The sequence below is a fragment of the Mytilus californianus genome, unplaced genomic scaffold (genome assembly GCF_021869535.1).
Source record: "Mytilus californianus isolate M0D057914Y unplaced genomic scaffold, xbMytCali1.0.p SCAF_12, whole genome shotgun sequence".
Classification (NCBI taxonomy): domain Eukaryota; kingdom Metazoa; phylum Mollusca; class Bivalvia; order Mytilida; family Mytilidae; genus Mytilus; species Mytilus californianus.
Genome location: NW_026262604.1, coordinates 60006018 through 60029712, shown reverse-complemented (window position 1 = coordinate 60029712; position 23695 = coordinate 60006018). Strand labels below are relative to the sequence as shown.

At 33.8% G+C, this 23695-nt stretch overlaps 1 protein-coding gene across 1 annotated transcript; it reads right to left on the bottom strand.

Moving 5' to 3' along the window:
• Nucleotides 1–4715: 4715 nt before the first annotated feature.
• Nucleotides 4716–23040, bottom strand: LOC127722133 (uncharacterized). Its single transcript, XM_052228979.1, has 7 exons — nucleotides 22833–23040; nucleotides 21486–21585; nucleotides 20125–20205; nucleotides 18157–18270; nucleotides 8278–8388; nucleotides 7179–7256; nucleotides 4716–4864 (listed from the first exon to the last, which is right to left on the bottom strand). Exons 2-7 carry the CDS (start codon nucleotides 21517–21519, stop codon nucleotides 4755–4757), a joined length of 528 nt encoding a protein of 175 aa, XP_052084939.1. The 5' UTR covers nucleotides 21520–21585; nucleotides 22833–23040; the 3' UTR covers nucleotides 4716–4754.
• Nucleotides 23041–23695: the final 655 nt, after the last annotated feature.

Here is a 23695-nt window from a genome sequence, read left to right as displayed (position 1 = left end):
GTTCAAATCCGCAACAGCATTATCTTTAGGCTTTGAAGAATCGACAGAATTTTCATCTTCCAATGGTATATGAGCAATTGTATGCTTTGACGAAGTAGCAGTAGATGATATTGGCTTAAAAAAATCATCTATTTTTTTCTTCGACATTTAACAAAAAGTAGAGACTTTACAAAAAACTAGATACGAATCAATGAAACAAAGTTTTGTGGTGATGTCATAGATTGAATGCATTGAGACATGATCTCATATATTTTAATCCATGTGCGGTGGGGCATAAATGAGGATAAAGCAGTTTTAAATTAAATTTGACAGCTTCAAGTTTTGTATTGATGTATGCAACTATTTATCGATATTTATTATCTAGACTTCAGTCACTCACACATATCAGATAAAGATCTTTAATAAAAGCTTTGTTTAATTAATTTGCCCAGTCCAATCATTTAAAAAGTTAGATTTGTCACTCTTTTCTTCGTAAAAAGTCATAGAAGAAAGAACTACAAGGCTCAAATGCTTTTAACCAACTCTTTTAATTTATTTAGATAAAAAATTATTTTTTTCCAAATTCATGTGTACGCCCGGGCGTTTTGACGTAAACGTAGCTACGCGCATGGTGTCGTGGCTTCAAATTATCTTTGTTACTTTTAAGTCAGGAGTGTCAGTGTTCCTATCAAAATTCGGTGGCTTACTCCCGGCACTCCAGCTTCCTCCAACAATAAAAACTGACCGCCACAAGATAGCCAATAGTGCTGAAAGTGGCGTTAAAACCATCAATCAATCAATCAATCCTTTCTGACCATATTGAACAGATTTGAAAATTAATCCTTAAAAGACCTCAATGAAGTTCAAGGAATCAACCCTAGTCTCGATAAGTTATCTTTAGGTATTTTCATAAACTTATTAATTTGCTTGTTGTACTGATTTTTCATTTGCACGGGGTAGGTGACGACTATTTGATTTTCTGTATCCAATAGGAATTTTCAAATCTCTGTTTTGCTAGGCTTGATTATTTACTCTGCACGACAACAAAAAATCATTTTCACTTTGGTACACAATTATTGTCTGCATTTTGTTGGGCAAAATATTAATTTTCATTTCGTGTTATGCATGGTTATCATTTAAGTCCTTGATCAGACCAGACTATTTATTTCATGTGATTAACTTTGGAGAGGGTATAATGGGAAGAGCTAATATTAGACCTTTTCAACAACTCTCGACACCGACTAATGACACCTACAGTTTACAGGTAAAATGAAGGGGTCGTCTCAAAATTAAAAATTATTCATGAATAGTAATACGTTTGCACCTTCGATTTATCGATTTTACACTATTTTGACAAAAGAACATATTTCAAACAAATATGAATCATCTCTCTCTCTCTTTTGTATAAAATTCTAATTACATGTATTTATACGACATTTTACGTTGAATTTATTAAACCTCCAAGTAAATAATTACTGCAATCATTTCACATCGTAATCTGCCTTTTTCTTCTTATATTTTATGATTATGTGATTATTTAGAGAAGCGAGTTTGTCAACGCAGATTGCTCCACATGCCAGTAGCAATGAATTTGTTTTTGTAATATATGCTATTTATGAAATTTTCGGAAGGAACATATTTATAGTTGGTTCTTATGGTGTGCTGTTACACCAATGTCCCAGCTAGGGTAGGAGGATGGTTGAGTGCTCACCAACATGTTTAAACCCGTCACATTCTTTATGTGCCTGTCCCAAGTCAGGAGCCTGTAATTCAGTGGTTGTCGTTGGTTCTTGTCTGTCATATTTGTTTTTCGTAAATTGTTTTGTTATAAATTAGGCCGTTAGTTTTCTCAATTGAATTGTTTCATATTTTTCATGTCGGGGCCTTTTATAGCCGACTAAACGGTATGGGTTTTTCTCGTTGTTGAAGGCAGTACGGTTGCCTATAATTTTCTCATTGGCAATCATACCACATCTCCTTATTTTTATATTGTAACAGGACTGTCCGTCCGCTAGAGTTTGTGTTTCTCAACCGGTCTTTACGTCACTTGTTGTACATATTCAATGTTGGGAGTGTAAAAACCTATTAGTTTAAAGTAAAGGACATAGGAACAGGTCACATCGATAACTTAGTTACGAAGGACTACTCCGCTTTAAGATAGCATGTTACAGTTGAGGTGTTTCCTTAATGAACTGGAAACAGTAACGGAATCATTTTTTTTTTCTGCGCCACATGCGCATTTTGACAATTAATGTCTCTTCGGTGATGCGTATGGTATTTATATCTCAATAGAGCTTGTTGTCATTGCAGTGTCTTTTGGACAGTGCCTAACTGATTGACTGTTATAGGGTTGTCCGCGTCCCGAAAGACAACATACCTTGTTCCTTTGTCGTAGATTCCTTTCCCTGTTCCCGAAAAATGACCTTTGTGTGTCTTGCAAGAAGCGAGAACTGCTTACCTTTGCCCTTTTCAGGACATAGCTTTGGTTTTCTACTCTTTTCTATTTTTTCCATGCATAATGGTTTTTAAATTTCATCTCTGACCATACATAGGGGAGGTTTTAGATCCAATTATACTAGTAAAACCCCGCCGCATGTTTAATGCGCCTGAAACAATTCCTTAACAAGTTGGTCATTGCAATTGGTAAGTTTCTGTCACAATAGAATTTGTATTTTACAATTTGATATTTTGACGTTATGCTTCGCTTTCATATGTATTTCCTTTTTATTCGATCAAAGATGGTAACTTTGTTTCCTTTTCTTCATTTTTTGGTGGTTGGGAAATTAAAATGCAGACCATGCGGTAACTCTGAATGTCTGTTTTATATGTTGCATATTGTGATTTTTTTCCTACTGCGGAAGTCATAAAAAAGCAAGACAACGAAAAAAAGCTAACGATTTGAATCTGAATCTTAATCAGAACAGACACAAAGGGCCTTTAAAAATCTTGGTATCTATTTTGTTATGAATTTATTGCACTCCAGCTGATTCTTGCGAATGAGGTTCATTTATGGGCGCTATTTTTCTTTAAGTTTGTTTTGGTCGTACAACATTAGGACGAGGCAATTCATCAGCTTCCTCCTCTCTCTTGTCAGCTACGGCATCTAGTTGCCGGGTAGCAAGCAGGTCCAGGGACGGCACAGTAAACCGGATAATTTAAAGAGAAAGAGTCGAAATTTAAATTGCATTATTGCTGAATATCGATTTCAAGTTGAACATCAAATTAGTGAATTAAAAAGAAATAAAGTACTAGTAATGGGTGCATTGAGGCATCCGAAGCCAAAATGAACAGACATTGTAGAAACATGTACCGCCCTAGTCAACAGACCTAAAACATTGATTAATTAAACATCTATATAGTACAAAAATACAGGTTTATTTTTTTTTTTTTTTTTCATTTTCCAACTCGACGTCTAAAAGAAATGAAACTTTGAAGTCCTTCCTTTTCTTCATAATCAATTCACAAATAACTTGAGTTTAAATTTGATAAGCAAATATTTAATAAACAAAATAAGGTACGGCACACAACAATTGCTTTTATACACGTCGTGTTGGATAGTTGTCTCATTGGCAATCAAAAAAATCATATGCGATCAATAATATTTTTTCAATTTTATTTTTGAGATGACCCTTCATATCTCACCTGTCGTAGTCGTTCTCAACTGTAGACAATTGTTGAAAAGGTCTATTACAACATGCACAAATTTTCACAGAAAAAAAAACAATAACAAAGTAGAAAAAAAACAACAACTGTTCGATATAATATCTTATTGCTTTTTGTTTTTTGAGAACCTGGTGTTGATCACTATTGAAGACAAGTCTTCGAATTATCGACACCAGTCCTGAAGACTTTATGAGGATTCTAGATGTCGTGTAGTTATTTTTGTCGTTGATTATCTGTCTCATTGACATATACCACACAACTTCTTATACATGTATTTATATCTATATGAACCTTTAAAATAATCTCTTTTTAAAGATTATCCTTAGAACCCTGTATCTCGCCTGCGATTGATTCTGTCAAAGAAAAAGTGTAAGTTGACTGTCAAAAAACATTTTTCCATTTATAAGTGAAATAATGGAAAAAAGCTTACTTTTAACTTCAAATGGCATTTCTTGATAACGAAGAAGCTTATGTCCAAGTTTTATGTCATTTCATGAATGTTACGTTTTTTATGTCTAAAAATATCATTCCTAGACTGTCTGTAAAAGTTAGCAGCAAAATACTGAAATTTTGTTTTGGTTCGAAATGTAAGTATCGTCTAAAAAAAAATAAGCCCATTTATCTGGAAAATACAGAATAGTGAGGAAAAAAAAACCACTTTGCTCGGACACTTATTTTTTTATCACGAAGAAGCTCCTGTCCAAGTTTCAAAAAAGTCTGTAAAAGTTAGCAGCAAAATACTGAGATTTTTTTGGGGTTTAAAATGTAAGTATTGTCTAAAAAATATAAGCCCATTTATCTGGAAAGTACGGAATAATGAAAGAAAAACAAAAAATCAAAACTTTGCTCTGACAATTATTTTCTTTATCACGAAGAAGCTTTTGTCCAAGTTTCATAAAATTCCATGTAGGTTGGAAAAAGCTATGGATATAAAAAAAACTGAAACCACAGACCAAACCTAAGTTTTGACGATGTTGATGCAGACGGAAAGTGGGATCACTATGTCTGGCTTTCGCGACTTTCGTCGGAGACACGACTAAAAGCTGATAGCTATGGAAACTAATTGAGGCTCCAATACACTTCTTATTTTATTAAGAACAAATTCATCATTGTTAATTCGGATTCGGCGGATCTGGCGGCGGTGGCGGCACTATAACAACAGGCCATGGTCTCATATGCATGTTGTTGTCAGTAATGCTTGCTACAGATATCTTATTGACTTCTATAAAATAAAACAATAAGAAAGTTAACACTGCATGTAGGATGACTGATCTGAGTACAATTTCATCTATAAGTAACTCGTTACTCTTCTGTGAAAAGCACAGCAAAATCACAGTCATATATTTTAATTAGATTGATAGTGAGACATAACAGTGGTGTAGGAGTAGACTTAATACTGCAAAAGGCGGGGAGGGGAAATCTTCCAGAAAAAAAAAAAACGTTTTCAATAGTCTTTTAGTCTAGAAGTTAGTCAGTGTTCTAATTCAGTTTAATTTTTTTATTTTCAATGCAAAAAGGAGGACATAATTGGGTCAATTTAAAAACATGACGAATTTTCAGTACACCTATGCTAAAAGTTTTATTTGTCATGGAAAATGCAGTTGAAAGTGTTGAAATGAAAGTTTGTAGGATTTATGAGTCGGAACATCAATAATAATAACGATTTAGATTTATTTTGATAAGATTAAAATACATTTAAGTCCGATTTCTGAGTAACTTATGTGCGTACAGTGTCTGGGTAACACATTTCAACTGATTTTTTCCCTATTTTCTGATTGCCTTGATATCTACAAAAGGAACTATTTTAGAATTTTAATAATAACTCTAACGAAAAATCACACCTTCTTTATTATTCTATGTAACATTTTTTTCTACAAACTAAATTCAATCGGCGTACATGAAAGACTATTGAAAACGTTTTTTTTTTCTGGAAGATTTCCCCTCCCCGCTATTAGATAAGTCGTTAAATTGTTTCTCACTATGAATTTGGAACTGTACAGTGATGATTTAAAAAGCACAAAGCATCATAAAAATTTAACATAGCACGTTCTTGCATAGCAGTGAAGAGAAAAAAAAATTCAATACATTTAGTGAAAAAAATATAAATGGGTACCCTTTTATCATTTCTATGCTGCTACCAACAAATTCATTAATTACAACAATATTGTACTTGTAAAAAGTGCAATTACGTGTTGGAAACCAAAATCAATGCACAAAAACATTATAACTGCATCAAACGGAGTAGTTATTTCATAACAGCAGTAATAAATGAAGATGTTTGTCTATCATGTTACTATGGTTACTATTATTACAGTAACAGGATAGACAATATTTGACTGAAACCTCTTTAAAAAGTATATAATTACTTATAATGTTACACATAATGAAATGTTTGGTTGTTTGAACTCATTTAAAGGTTTCGACGTCTTAATCTTCGCAATTTAGCATATCGGCAACATGATAGACAAAAGGAATAACAGGATAGAACTTTTATATGGTGATATATCGTTAACGTATGTTCCTGTTACCAAAAACAAAATGACAAATGTAAACCAACATGCGAGGGAATGACTTGATGTTGGGCTTATCAGAAAGAAAAAAAAATACTGAACACTATGATTTACTACCTTAGACTTACGTTCAACATGGAAATTGACAAATAATCTATCATTACACACAATGAAAAAATATATATAGACGTTTTCATTCTTGAAAACCATCTTACTGGCTATGAAAAACAAGCTTGAAATTTTATTGTAATCTTTTCTTAATAACTCATAATTTCTTTTAAACATGGTACCAGGAGAGACAATATATTGCACCTCCCATAAAAAAAATGTTTCAATATATTCTTGTATGACATTATCAAGATTGCATGAAGAGAGTGGTTTAAATGAGTAACTTTTGTTCAATTTTTCTATTTCAAAATTCGACATTTTCTGAAAATGACTCAACTATGCCTCGGCCCCTACGACAATGCATAATATTAATCATGAAGGGTAACCAGCAAAAGTAACGGTGCAGTAACTGAATACGATAAAACCGGCCATTTATGGACTTTTTTCAACCAGTATACAAAACGGCTATACAAGATTTTCGGATAAAGAGTATACATAAAGGATATTATTTTGTCTGTTCGTCGATATTTCATTGGGTGCAATTTTTCTGAAAATAAGAATAAATCTCTCAAGTTTTGAAGAAAAAAAAAATATGCATTTCAGTTTCAACTGTTATATTTGTTTTCATGGACATGTATACATATTTATTTTCAAAATCCTGTATTATGTGTGTAACTGACCATCTCATTTACGCATAATCAACATCCCATTTTACGCGCGTCTGGCGCAAATACAAAATTTCAATCCTGGTATCTATGATGAGTTTATTTACAACTACTGGGTCGATGCCACTGCTGGTGGAGTTTTTATTCCCCGAGGGTATCACCAGCCCGCTGTCAGCACTTCTGTGTTAACATGAATTATCATTGATATGGTCATAATTATAAATTAACTGTTTACAAAACTGGTTTTCATTACCTTTTCCATGATCAATAGGTACATCTAGTCCACTAATGCCTAGAGATTCCCAGCCTTCGTCCAGAAGTGGTACACGAACTGCAAAATTAAAACATCGAAATGTACTGCACGTGTCTGAACTGATGTAAATCAATGTCACCTATTGTTAAAAGCAAGTTTCTTCTCTAAATATCAGCACAAAAATGTTAAACCTGCCAATTTACGGAAGCAAATTTTTGTTCTTCCCTCGCCGGGATTCGAACTCATGTATATATATATATATGTTTCTCTAATTCTAACCCAATTCATCCATTTCCTGACCTGTTGATTATTTTTATTTAATCAAGGTATGGTTCGTTTGATCTCAGTTCTTCATTGGTCAAAATTCGATTATTTTCTTGCGTTCCTCTTAATTTCCTATTGTGATGTCATATAAAAAGCGACCATATCTGATGACGTAACATAGAAAAAACAAATTTTTTTTGCAAATCATTCGAAAATAAGGATCGTCTAAAATTATTAAAGAATCAGATTCCACAACCAAATATCGTGCAATACGATATCTATCAACTCTCGACAGTTTTAAATTTGAAAATCTAACTGTCTCGAGTGGATAAATATCGTACCACACTTGATGCAGTGGTCGAATCTCTCTCTCTCTCTCTCTCTCTCTCTCTCTCTCTCTCTCTCTCTCTCTATATATATATATACATGATTGTAATATTGCCGCCGCTCCTAGAATAGAGGTAAAACATCTACTTAAGTTTTAAACGAACTCTATGCATTTGTTTGTATTCGCTTTTACAATGCACAGAGGTGCCTTTTATTGAGTAGCATCATTCAACCACATAACAGTCTAGAGGTAGCGACATGTGATTTTGAAAACATACTACGTTAAACATTATGAAATGTTTTATGATAATAACTGAAGTATTTATAATGATTTCTTTTAAATTGTTTGTTTTAGAACAGGTCATTTTGAATAAAATGGATCTATTTATCTCTTATAAATAGAATATTAAATATAACGTGTAACCGTGTGTTAGTCATTTTAAATAAAGAGAAACCATTTATCATTTAAAATATAAAACAATTAAAATGACATGTAACCGTGTATTACCTCTTTTACTTGGTCTCACTCCATATTTGATTTCTGTACCAAATTTTATACCATTATCAACAGTCTTAAGAATGACAGTTTCATCATAATCTGTTGAATGGACTTTACCAGCTGCAAATGAAAACAACATGATTTGATACAGCGTAAAACATCAGTCTACTTTAAATTACCAATCGTCCTGAATATGTTTTCCACTCGACGTTAAACAAGCAACATTCAATCAAATTATCCAGTACCAAGAATTTTGCCAGAATTTGCATCCTCAGACGTTTTTCCGTTTGACATATTTTTTTTAATTTTTGTCTTTTTAAAATTCTAAATTTCTAAATTTTGTGATTGTATTGCAACAAGGGTTCCATCTGCAGTAAAGTCACTGTTGCCACTAAATTCAATTTCTCTTAATTTTACAACTGTAAATGCTTATCATTCTTCTTCTGTGTCCTTGTTGAAAAATTACACTTTATCGCATCGCAGACGTTTCAATTACATCCTGTGATTTTTATTGGCAGTATTTAATATAATGCATCATTTTTTTTTTCTCAATTATATTTCCTGACGACAAGGAAAAAATATTTTGCAGCAGGAGGTCATTATAGAGTATTGGAACTCTCTGTCCCCCGTTTTACCAAATTTACTATGAATTTTAATTAAACTATGCTAACAAATACATTCAGTATATTTATCTGTATCTGCAGTACTTTTTTGATCTGTAATATAGTTACGAAAAAGACATAGCCCCCAAGGGTGACTGAGGAATAGAAGTATGGTCACCATTGGTCTTCCTCCGACCGGCAGTAAAACCCTTGCTAAAGTGGGGCATCCGTTTGGCTGTGCGGGATATACAAATTTGCAGCCACGTCCGGTCAGAATGGGGACGTTAAATCCGATGCCTCGTGTAAAGAGAGTGTCACGCTCTTTGCATGTTAAGAACCCTTGCAAAAACTCTTTGAGTGGTCCGTAGGTGACCTGTTGCAAGGCTAAATGTCTGTCCCTATCCAATATACCCTCATTTCCAGTGGCAGTCTAAGTTTCTCCGACCTTGATCCCGGACGCCTCCATTACAGAACCTACCTATTGTATTTATTGTTAATTTGTTCTCGTCCTGAATATGCATGAAATATTTGCCACTGGACGTTAAGCAACCAACAATCATTCAATCAAAAAAGACAAATAACTTTGAACATCAAAGATTTCTACGTTAAGGCACCAAGTGACAACTTTGGATAACGAAAACGGACATTCATTTCCCGGTTATGTCCAAGCAAACCAATCAAATGGAAACAATACCAAAATGTTGATGAACTCAGGTGCAAACAACGATAGACAATTCGTTAACTATAACAAGACAATGGGATCAGTTATTTGCAGATCAATCCATCAGTTACACTGTTTCTCGGGCACCAATATTCAAACCTTTATGTGACCAAGTTTCTAGACGACAGAATATGTGATGCTATCGTTTTTCTTTTACATGTCTTTTTTGAATGTCCGACTTAAAGGTTTTGGAATCAACAACACATCCGGTTATCCAAACTATACCCTCTTCAGCTTTATCCCTAACCCAAGAGTCAATTTTAGGAACACAAAAGTGCACACGTTGAAATGCTCGCCTGCTTTACTGACAATTGGTTTTATGTTAAAAGTATAAAAGATAAAGTTTTACAAAAGTATCATATAAACTTAACATCTTTAGGGATCTTTGACAATAAGGTCAAAGTCAGATAAATCATGTTAGACAGAGATGTACACCTTACAATCACTACATACACCAAATATAGTTCACCGATTGCTTATGGTAATTAAAAAAAACAGACCAAAAACACAAAAACTTAAAATCGACCAATGATTCATGAAAACGAGATCAAGGTCAGATGATACCGGCTAGTCAGACATGTACACCTTACAATAATTCTATACACCAAATTTAGGCGACCTATAGCACATAGTACTTGAAAACAGACCAAAACACAAAAAGACTTACCGTTGACCAATGAACCATGAAAATGAGGTTCAGGTCAAATGAAACCACCCAGACAGACATGTACTCCTTGCAATCATTCCATACTTCACATATAGTTAATCTTCTGCTTATAGTATCTGGAAAACGGACCGAATCATGTAAAAGTAAAATAACATGCTTGATTGTTGTTTGCTTTACGCCGCATTAGCACAGAAAGGCTATATCGCGGCGAGAGCTAATTCGAATATTATAACAATTTAAGGTATATTTTTAAAATCAGACAAAAGGTCTTTCAATATACTAAAATTCTAGACTAAAGCAAATTGATTATTTACAAATAAAAATCAACACTAAGATAACGTGATAAAAATAAAAATCGTTTTAAATATAACAACATTTTTTATATTTTATAATATATTTCAATTTCTTTTAAGAATGAAACAATATTTGTAAATGGAACATTATTAAATAAATCATACATATTATTGACATTGAAATGCTTCTTCCGAATATCAGCAAAGTCAATACAATTAATTAAAACATGTTTAATAGTATACTTGCAGTTGCAAGGTACACATTGTGGTTCATCTTCATTTTCAAAAAGATACTCGTGTGTCACTCTAGTATGACCAATTCGGCATCTAGAAATAACACACTGATCTTTTCTGCACATTAAATTGTTAGAAGGTTTACCTAAATTAGGTTTAATTTCATGTAATTTGTTACCATCTCTCTTACTCCATTCATTTTTCAAAATATTAAAAACATGTTCTCTAATATTAGATTTAAAATCGGTATATGGTATATTACAGTTAGATAAAGTGTCACCCAGGGCATTCTTTGCCTCAAGGTCTACAGCTGTGTTTCCATGGATTCCAACATGACTCGGCACTCATAGAAATATTATTTCTTTAAGAAGAATTTTTAAATTCCTCATTACATATAAAATTTTGAGAATTGTTGGGTTTTTAATTTTAGTATTTTGTGTAGCTTGTAAGCATGAAAGTGAATCAGAACATATAATTAATTTGGATTTATCTGAAGAAACAATAAATTTCAAAGCCAAAATTATTGCTTTCGCTTCAGCAGTAAAGATGGATGCAGCAGATGGCAAACGGAGAGTTGCAGCTCTGTTCCCGAAGACAGCAGCAGATGCAACTCTGTCACCATCTTTTGATCCATCAGTATAGACAGTTGAAAAATCGGAATAATTGGCTTTACTTTCAGCATAGTGTTGCTGAATTAAAAGAGGATTTGTTTCATTTTTATTGTGTTTACGGAGATCAAATATCATTTTTGGTTTGGGAAGTTCCCATGGAGGACATTTGCAAGTTTCAACTTGAGCAACAGATTTTAAATCAAAAGTAGCTAAATTGTGGCTTTAAACGTATACCTAACGGAGGAATTTTGTTTTCATGTTTTGCAAAAATATCTTCTTAAATTGGATTAAAAACACAGCTGTAGGCAGGATTATCTGAATAGGCTTTTAGTTTGACAGCATATTGAAGTCCAAGCTTCAAACGTCTGTCAAAAAGTGAATGCTCATCAGCCTCTACATACAGACTCTCAACTGGTGAGGTTTTAAAGGCGCCAAGACAGAGACGCAAACCCTGGTGATGCACAGCATCGAGAATCTGTATGTAGGACTTCCGTGCTGAGCCATACACTATAGAGCCATAATCTAGGTTGGATTTAACTAGAGATCTATATAAATTAAGTAAAATGTTGCGATCAGCACCCCAGTCGGTGCTGCCGACAACTTTTAAAATATCTAATGCTTTTAAACATCTTGATTTTAACATTTTGATATGGGGTAGAAAGGTTAATTTTTTATCGAAAATTAACCCAAGAAATTTGGTTACATCAACCATTTTAACTGGGTTTCCTTACAAAGTGAGTTCTGGGTCAAGATGCAATTTCCTTTTGTTACAAAAATGCATCCCGACCGTTTTTGAAGTAGAAAATTTAAAACCATTTTCCGAGGCCCATTTTTCAATTCTTCCAAGACATAATTGTAATTGTCTTTCTATGTTATTCATATTTTTGCCTCTGTAACATATTAGAAAATCATCAACGTACAATGAACCTTCAATATTACTTTTTAAAACTTCAACAAGGCTGTTGATTTTAAGACTAAATAATGTAACTGATAAAATACTCCTCTGAGGGACACCCATCTCTTGATCATACAGATCAGACATGGTTGAATTTATTCTAACATTAAATTGTCTGTTAGACAGAAAATTCAAAATAAAATTTGGCATATTGCCTTTCGACCCCATATCAAACAGATCTTTTAAAATACCATACTTCCATGCAGTATCATAGGCCTTTTCAAGGTCGAAAAAGACCGACACCACATGTTCATTTTTCGCAACACCATTACGGACAAATGATTCGAATCGAACAAGATGATCAAAAGTACTGCGACCTTGTCGGAATCCACACTGGATATTGGCCGAAAGCTCATTTGATTCCAGGAACCCAACAAGGCGATCATTGACCATCCGTTCTAGTGTTTTACAGACACAACTGGTAAGAGCAATTGGCCGATAATTAATAGGACCCGTGTGATCTTTACTTGGTTTTGGAATAGACACGACGGTTGCAAGCTTCCAGATTGATAGTAAATCACCAGATTCCCAGATGGTATTCATGAGCTGCAAAAGAGCTTCCAGCGAGGAATCTGGCAAGTGTTTTAAGAGTTGGTAGTGAATATTATCAGGTCCACAAGCTGTATCATGGGCTTTTGACTGAGATGTTTTAAGTTCTTCAAGAGAAAAGAGTTTATTATAATTTTCACCATTTTTTGATTTAAAGTTCAACTTTATTTTTTCTTTTTGTTTTTTAACTTTTTAAAAATCTTCCCTGTAGTTGTTAGAAGAAGAAGATTTCGCAAAAGTTTCACCAAGCTTGTTGGCAATATCCTTTTCAGATGTTAATAAATCATTGCCATTTTTTAAATGTTTTACTGTGGCTTTAGAATTTTTACCTTTGATCTTTTGTATCATGTTCCATACTTTTGTCATCGGAGTGCGAGATGTTATCCCCGAGACTGTGTCAAAAGTTAAAATTGGATCTTGTACAGTCTCAAACATCTTTGACTGAAGTTCCGCTTTTCAGAGATTCTCAAACAAGGGCCAATCCGCCTTGTCAAGTTTCCAACGTGGTACTCTCTGTTGGGCAGAAGTAAAAAGATGTTCAAGTACTGTTGGAAAGTGATCACTTTCACAAAGATCATCATGAACACGCCATGAATAATCCAGAAGAAGAGAGGGATCGCAAATAGTGATATCAGTAGCAGAATAAGACCCGTTTCCAGGATGAAGATAAGTATTAGATCCATCATTAAAAATGCATAATCCTTCTTGAGAGACAAAGTCCTCAATGATCTTACCTTTGGCATTATGAGACTTGCTTCCCCACAAGGGATTGTGGGCATTGAAGTCGCCCATAATTATAAATGGTGAGGGTAATTGATCAGTGAGATTTTTGAGTTTTGCTTTATCTATAATTGAATTAGGTGGAATATATATAGAACATAATGTAATTGTTTTATCTAATGATAAACGAATTGCAACTGCCTGCAGATCCGTGGTGAGTTGGACTGTGCTATGAATGACGTTGTCCTTCACAAAAATGGATGATCGGCCTGCAGCACGTTCATCTACCTTAGAAAAAGTGCTATATATGTTGTATCCTTTTAAAGATAAATTGTCACTTTCTTTTAGATGAGTTTCTTGAAGACAAAATGCAATAGGTAAAAAAGACTGAACTAGAAGCGTTAACTCGAGAAGATTTATTTTAAGACCTCGGCAATTCCATTGGATGATATAAGTCATGATTTGTTAATAGACGGGCGAATGCTATCGAGTTTGCCAGCATTCTTATTTTGCTCACCTGAGATTGTGATCTTTCGGGTGGCGCGACACTTTCGATTTCCATTTCTGATTCGTCGTTAAGTGTTGAAAATCTGTTGTGTGAGGAGAGTCGTCGATCTCCAGGACCACACGCAGCTGGTTTTACTCCGCCTCGACCCCTACCCCGCGACCTCGAATCAGAAGACTTCTGAGAGGATGTATTTGCTGGCTTCTTTGGGACATCCTTCTGTTCTGGAGAACGAAGAGGAGACGGGGCTTTAGTAGACTTTGTACTGGATGCAGAAGATAAACTAGTTTTATTAGATGTAGATGAAGGAGGACTATTGGAGATGGAAGAATCATCTATGTCACTGGGAAGATCCCAGACAGATTCACCGCCCCAACTGTCTGATTTAACTGTATCTTTTTTATTTGATTTCTTTTTTTCATTTTTTTAGATGATGACATTGAGCTCTGTAAGGAAGATTGAGTTGACTGAGTACTGGTTTTAGAAGGTGTTGGTTTTCTTGGAATTAATATTTTATCGTTATGTTCTTTTCAACAGGCAGCATTGTAAATGTCTCAGCATCGATTGGCCAGGTCATGCGAGTTTGTGTATGCTCGTGACTGAATGAGCGGACAACTTTGCTGGCGCACGATGGTCTGTTCGAAACAAGGAGATAATTCGAAACAGAAGCTATCTGTTTAGCTTCTGGGTAACTGATGTTTCTTTCTGTTTTAATTTTGATAATATTTTTTTCCTTAAGGTAAACAGGGCAGTCCCTAGATGATGAAAAATGGGATTCACCACAGTTTACGCATTTAGAAGATTCAGAGCTACAGGTTGTTCCCTCATGTCCTTCGTCAGAACACTTGAAGCATCTTTGCTTACCACGACATTGTTTGCTTCCATGACCAAACTTTTGACAAGTGAAGCATCGAATTGGGTTAGGGATAAACCTGTCAACTCTGATTCCGAAGCAACCTAAAGTAATAGATGGAGGAGGAGTTGGAGTTCTAAAGGTCAAAAGATATGTATTTGATATGATTATATTTCCATTCTTTTTTATTTGAAATCTAACAACATCAGTTACACCTTGGCTTGAAAGTTCCTCACAGATTTCTTCCACGGTAAGGTCACCAAGGTATTGACTTCTGTCTCGAATGATCCCCTTACAGCTGTTCAAACTGTTGTGAGGAGAGACAGAAACAGGAAAGTTTGTAATTGTTGTCATTGTAAGCAAATTTATTGATTTCAAGCGAAATAGAAAGCGTACCACTTGATTGAACCATGAGCCATCGCCTTCTTCAGTTATCCGAAATAATACATGTGTATATAATAAAAATTGTTACAAGAAAGCTTATTGTTGAGGATTAACTGAAGGGCTCGACATGACCAGCCGATTGATCGGACCGGGTCCATCCGACCTCCCGTTTAGATGATATCAGAGCCAAAGCAGATTATTGAACAATAGTCTCGTCCGTCCGGGTATTTTCTGACCGTAAGGAGTCTGACTACAGCCCTCATACGTAAGGATCTCGTCAACCACCGACGCGGGTAGCAACCCACGGCCAACGGGTTGGATAGCCTATTTTATTCAAAACAGCGGGCAACTCGTACGATGTTCGGATCACTTTAGTCTGGTCTCTACCCTTTGACCTGTCCAGCATGGGTAACCCTACCAGGAGACGAAGCTCCAGCTGGCATAGCTTTTGGGGTCACTGAGACACGCAAGCCCCCCGATCCACCGGGGGGAGTAAAATAACAAAAACTTTACTACCGAACTCCAAGGAAAATTCAGCACGGAAAGTCCTTTGTCAAAGGGAAACTTTTACCTTGGTCACTGATCCATTAAATGAGGTCTAGGTCAGGTGACTCCTGTCAAACAGACATGTAGAAGTTGCGAATAACCCATATACCAAACATAGATATCCTATTACCCAAAATAAGTAAGAAATTCACATGACAAAAAATCTCTTTTTTTTCCAGCATTCGCTGAACCATGAAAACGAGGTCAAGAACACTTGCCATATAACAGACAGAAACTTCATACAAGGTATGAAGCATCCAGGTCTTTTACGTTCTGAAATATAAAGCTATATACAAATAGTTTACACTATCGCATACTGCAATTGTCGTGGCAAGCGAGACAAATACCAGCAACATTGCTAATTAATTCAATGTCATTGAACCATAAAATAGTGAGCAGGGCCTCAAAATGGTGAAAAAAAAAACGGTAATGTAACTTTATAGAAATCATCGTTGTCTATTGGGAGAAGCTTCTATCAGACTAACTAAAGTAGAAAACTCAACATTGAAAATTAGAAATTAATTGAAAGTCACTGGACCATAACATAACCTACGGGACAGGGTGTCCAAATAGTCGTCAAACTGATATGTAATGATAGTAATGCAACTTCATACAAAATATGGTTCTTCCGACCACAGTAAGTCCCTTGGCAAAAAGGGGTGCCCGTTTGGCTGTGCAGGATGTACAAGTACACAGCCAAGTTCGGTCAGAATGGGGACGTAAAATCCGATGCCACTTGTAGCGAGAGAGTGCCACACCCTCTGCACGTTAAAACCCCTTGTAACAACTCTTTGCGGGGTTCGTAGGTTGCTTGTTGCAAGGCCAAATTTCTGTCCCTATCCAATTTCCCCTCATTTTCCAGTGGCAGTCTAAATTTCCCCGACCTATTATAAGACCTACCTATTGTATTTATTGTTAATTTATTCTTGTCCTGAACATGCATGAAATTTTTGCCACTGGACTTTAAGCAACCAACAATCAATCAATCAATCTAAAGCAGAAAACTTTACAATTGTTGACGCCAACATCGTTGCAGGCGAGATAACAATCGATGAAATCATTTGAATGTTTTAGATTAATGTTTAATATATTTTCACAAAGAACGAGCATGATTTATTTTTGAGTATGCGCTAAGTTTCATTTGTTATGTGTTTTCAATAACAGACATATTTTCAATTCTGGCATTTTTTTGTGAATCAGACCATCTCATTTTTGCACAATCCACATTCATGTTATACAGATGAGACTTCGTATGCAAGTAAGTTTGCACCTTTTCTTCAAAGTATCAGAAAACAGGAACTAAATATATGACAAAAAACCGCTCTTACGTTACAAATTATTTCTTTTAAGCTATTGGCCAAATATTAAATCGACTAGTTCGGCAGATTTTAAGAAAAATATCACGAACATATTTATTGGACGGACTGCCGGACTAACGGACGGACAAGATGATTGGTGTGTAGCCCATACTTTAAGAGTAGAGGTATACTAACTACGCAAATTCAAAATAAACTCATTAGGTGGTATTATCTTTCACAGAGGTGCCTTTTACTTATATTCAGATTGGCCTCTTTCAACCCATAACAGAGGTAGCCACAAGTAATTTCGAAAATATATCACATTAACTATTTTGTAATCAATCTAAAGTTTTCTCGTTTTATGTATTGTTTTATGGATTTGTTCGTGTTTTCGTCGTTTTTGTTTTGTTTTTTGCTATGTTGTTTTCAGTTTTTCTTCGACTTTAAAAAAATCATTTGTTATAATAACTGAAGTATTAAGCATCATTTCTCATAAACAGTAAGATTTCGAACGGCCATTTAAACGAAAAGGAAACCATTTATCCATCAAAACATAGACAATCAAAATAACATGTAACCGTGTTATTTCATTTTACATTAAATAAAACCATTCATGTCTAAAAACATAAGTCACTAAAAATAGCATGTAACTGTGTGTTACCTCTTTTACCTGGTATTCGTTATTCGTAAATCTTTTGTTACAATTCGTAAATCTTTTGTTACAATAATTGAAGTATTGTAACAAAAGATTTACGAATTCGGAATACCAGGTCATGTCTCATAAACAGTAAGATTTTGAACGTTCATTTAAAAAAATATGAAACCATTTATTCATCAACACATACAAAATCAAAATAACATGTAACCGTGTTTTATTAATTTTACATTAAATGAAACCATTTATCTCTAAACACATAAGACAATAAAAATAGCATATAACTGTGTGTTACCTCTTTTACTTGGTATTCGTAATTCGTGTTTGATGTTTAAGCCAAATATTGTACCATGATCTGAAGTGTCATTAATGAGTTTGTCAATGTGGTCTGTTGCATGGACTTCTCTGGCTGCAAAAGATACAAAATAAGATTACAATCGGTCGACATCTTTAATAAAATGTGCAAATTTCATGAGTAGTATGTAATTCATGTGTAAGACTTTTCGTGTTAATATAGAAAATTATGTGTTTTATCATATTTACGGCTGTATTTTACAAAAAAACATTTTTTTTTGTTTGATTCACTTTTTTTTCAACTTTGCCACATAAGAAAAGTAACTCAGAAATAAGTGGAGATAACTCAAATAAAGTAATTTTTATAATAGAATGTGTTGTGAATTTACATATTTTATTGTGTAGCAAGAAAACGAGTCCGGTGACCCATTTTTTCTTTTTCTTATCTGAAAACATATTATTAGAGCTATCTTCTCATATTTTATCTCTTTAAATTCTATGGTGTAGATTTCTTTTTATCACACAAAATTTGGTTTTCCGTGCATAATCTATACAAAATCTGACAATTTTGCACAACACGTTGCATGAAAAAAGTCCGGTGACCCATACTTTTTATTATATTATTGAAAAAAGCATGATATGAACTACATTTAGACAAATTATTGAAAAATTCTATGGATTTTGATTTAAGTCTCCTATCTACCTTAAGGGTTCCAACTGCAATAATGTCAAAGTTTACCTTAATAGGGTATCGCCCTTCATTCCAATTCTATACCTTTTATTACTGTGAATGCTTATTTATTCCCTTTCAGCATTCCAGGTCAAAAATAATACTATAAAGCATCATAACGTTTCAATTACATTGTATGATTTTGTATTGGAAGTTTTAAAGTTTCTTTCACCAACTATGCTTATTGACAATGAGGACTGATTTATTTACGTGTCTGCATACTTGTAAATCCCGCACAACCAAACAGATGCCCAACTTTGGGGTTTACTGCCGGTCGGAAGAAGACCTGTAGTGACCATATTTCTATTCCCCAGTCATCCTTTGGGTTTTTACTTTTAGATACATCATTCTTTAAAAACTTAGTAAAAATTTACGGAGAAACATAATATATATTTTTGCATACATAAATACAAATAATATCTACGTTTAACACAATCTTTGTGTATATGAACAATGAATAATTTAATTTTGATATTTTGTGGTACTTGCATGCTCTCAATATTTAAAAAAACCAAAAAAACGAAATAAACATGTGTAAACACATACATTTTTTGTCTTTTTTGTAATAAAAAAAAGTAATATTTAGACCAAAAAATCTGTACATATTCATGATATCTTAAAGATGTTTCTATTTAATCTTTTCTCGTAGTTAATATTTTTAAGCTAAAATCACCTACTATAGTAATACTTTGTTTTTGAAGGACGAAAGGGGCCCTTACCGCACTTCCGACTTTTCTGGAAATTAGAAAGAAGATTTCAAATATTTCAGAAAAAAAATAATGATTTATTTTCGCGTATGCACTTAAGTTTCAGTTGTAATATTTTTTCAATAACAAACATATATATTCTAAAAAATCTGGCTCTGTTGTGTAAAACAGACCATCTCATTTACGCATAATCCACATTTCATTTTATGCAAATGAGACACATGTATGAAGTAAGTTGGCACCTTTTCTTCATAATTGTATATTCAAATGCTGTATAGTTTGACGTATATTCCAATGAGGAATCTTTAAGTTCGTGCAGCAAACACTATCTAAAGAGTCATCTTTCCTACCTATATTTATTTGTCAGTTTTTTTACCTCTTCCTCACATTAAAGAACGATAATTTACCGTTGCAGATATCAAAATTGATTTTTTTTTTCGATTCTACGTTTCCTACAATAAACCGTTATAAAAATCGTTGTCTACTGTAATAGTAGCAAAACAGTTCTAAGCCGAAAACTGGTGTTTATTACCTTTGTCAGAATCAATAGGTAAATCTAGTTCGATGTCGCCCAGAGATTGAGCAAGTGCTTCATCTTCATGTGGTACACGACCTGCAAAGTTAAAACAGTGACATGTACTGCACTTGTCTGAACTGAAGTACATCATGATCTCTACATATATTGTACGTATCAATCATTGAATAAAAAGCTGTGTCAAAATTTGATAATTAAATCAATGAATTATGAGTTATTTATTAATTATATACATAATGTTTCAATACTGGCCACCTTTTAATCATATATTTGACTTCCTTTGAATTAGTATTGGGCAAACCAGATACTGCACGCCTCGCATCGTCCGCTTACCCAATCATATTTCAAAGTATCAGAAAAAAGCATATAAATATTTGACAAATGAAACTGCTCTTACGTTACAACTTTTCAAGCTAGTGACCAAATGTTAAGTCGACTTGATTATCATTTCTTGAGAATAGTATGACAAAAATGTTTATTGTACGGACGGACGGACAAGCTGATAAGAGTAGAGGTATAATTTCTCCTCAAGTTTAAAATGAACATTATACATTTGGTGGTATCCGCATATGTACTGGACGGACTGACAAGATGATTGGTGTGTAGCCTATATGTCTAGAGTAGAGGTATACTATCTACGCACAATTTAAATAACTCTATACATTTGGTGGTATTATCTTTCACAGAGGTGCCTTTTACTAATATTCGGATTGGCCTCCTTCAACAACATGACAGAGATAGCCACAAGTAATTTTTGTGATCAATCTTTAGATCTCTACGCACCTGTAGTGATTTATGGATTTATTTGTCTCTTTGTCGACTTATGAGTGTTGAGTGTTACAATAACTGAAGTATTCATATCTCAAAATTATATTGTAAGATTTAAAAGAAAATGAAACGAAACCATTTATCCATAAAAACATAAAATATAAAAATAACATGTTACCGTGTGTTAGTCATTTTAAATCAAACGAAACAATTTATCCCTCAAAACATTGAACAATAAAAATAACACGCGACCGTTTGATATCCAAATTTCGTATTTGATTTCTAAACCAATTATTGTATCATGATCTGCAGTGTCATGAATGATTACATCATGATCTGTTGAATGGTTTTCATCAGTTGCCAATAAATTCTTGCATATTAGTTGAAAATAGTGTAACTCATGGATTGGTCTTTAAATTAACTACTACGAGTACGTTACAGAATAAATCACCTTAGATAGGAAATACAATGCGAATGATACTTGGTATATTTTTATTCTAATAGACTCTGTTGGATTTGGTGTGTATCTCATGCCATATCAGACTTTGGTCTTTTTGTTTTAATAAAAAGTGTTCGAACGAGCATAGTACCTTCTATTCTAGAATTTGGTCTGTTTTTCGACATCAGTATGAATCAGTATTCCCAGTTTTAAGTATGAACTCCTATTCTGCAGACTTGTAAATTATATAACTAAAATGATAATCATATTGTAAGAAACATAATGTAATGAACTGTTAGAAAGTATGTATTAATTCCAAAAAGGTAGTTTCTGGAACGTGTTCCGGTAATATTGGGGGATTTAAGAGAAGAACTCAGTAAAAAGAGTATGTAGAACCTCCAAAAGATGTTGCAAGGAGTTTTAACACGCAGAGAGCGATGAACTTTACCTTCCCGGTGTATTGGATTTCACGACCACACTTCAAAAGGATGTGGCTGATAATCCATGTGACCATATTTCTTTACCCATGTTAAGCTATCTGTGCTAATTTAATATGTTTCAAAATACATTTTGTATTTACATTTCATGCCTGCTAAAAGATATTTTAGCAAACACTTAACCTATCGATGAACTATTACACAACTACCTGTTACGAACTTCGATAAGATGTTTTATTAATAGAAACACTGCACAACAATTGTCTATATGAATCACCCATTTCTATTTTATGCGCAATTTATATTGGAAAATTAAGGTATATTAGTATAAAAGAATACAGAATAGAAGTTTCTGTATACGTTTATGGACTAAACACATGCACTTAATATAACAATTATGTCTTTGTATACGCAGCATGTTTTAAACGTTGAAAAATTATACCCTTTCGTTAGAAGTATAAATTGAGTTTTTTTATGTGACACATTTCAAACAAGTAAACAAACAAAGCTGTTATGTCTGAATAAAGTAGGTCGACTGTGATAATATTAGGTAGGGATTGAAATCTTGGGGATTTCGTAGCAATAAATGAAAATCATTGATTTTGAAAAAGCCTTCTTGAGATTGACCATGCAAAATTGAAGATTAAGCAATCTCTCTGTGATTAAAGAAATATACTTTCTCTTCCCATGGTTTATTAAAAAAAATAATTTATTCCTTAGTTAGTCCTTTTTATTTGATCATGTAAACAAATGGAATATGTGTCTATAAAACGCTATTCCCAGATCGCACAATCATGTTCCATGAACCGAAATGCAATGTACAGATCAGCTTTCTTTTATTAACATCACGGTGAACATTTGTAATTTTTTTGCAGTTGATATGACCACTTCATGGAATACAACGTGAAACCAAATATTTTGTCTACCATAACCCAAAATGAATACGAAATATGTGCGGACGGACACATAGACAACAAAACATATTGCCCCTTTACTATCGTAGGCGTGGCATACACATTTCCAGTAAGCTTGTGGTTTAATACTGTAATATGTAAACTTACCTTATTTTGAACAAAAAAGTATAACGTTATATTCCTGATAACAAAATCCAAATGATTGTCTTTTAATCAGGTCCCACTACCTTATACGGTTTGTAGAATTTAGCATATTAATTTTCCCGCTCATATAATTGTTTGTTTTCATAATACTCAAAATGTTGTACCTGGGTTATCGACCAATCCACTGAATGTTTGACTACTACGTGTTTAAAATTCTCGGAGAACACGTGTTTTTAACGACACACAACGCATTTTTTGACAGATTGCTGGAAAAAAACCTTCCGTCTTTCTTTTTCTTTGAGATAACATTTAAAGACTATGATATAACGGATTAATAATATGCACAGATTGACGAACAATTGTTTCTGTTTTCAGAACGTAATTTTCGAAATACTTGGACCATAGCCACTAGTATCATTGTAAAATAAACCAAGAGATTTCAGAAATTCATTCACAAGAAAACAACCAAACGAAACAAAAACTGAAAACATTATTAGTTGGACGTGCATTCACAATTCCAAAACGAGAGACTCCTGAACTTTTCAGTTCTCTTGTCATATAGGGGAAGCGTGTATCCAATATTCGTAAAAGACATAACCAATCTTGTTTCTTTGGCACAGAATATAATTCATGATATAAAGCATCTTTTTGTGATTTCAAAGGTAAATAAAACTCTATATAGTGGACTTTAAACACCCTAATAGATTATCAGAAAATGTTATATGGTGTTACAAAACGCAATGAACAATGCATTATCGTTGGACAAATACTTCTTGTCTCAGTAATTGTTTCATTAGTTAGTGAGAATATCATTGCATTCCTAAATCATAAGTTATTGGATTTTTTTTTCTACTCCTGACGTCGCA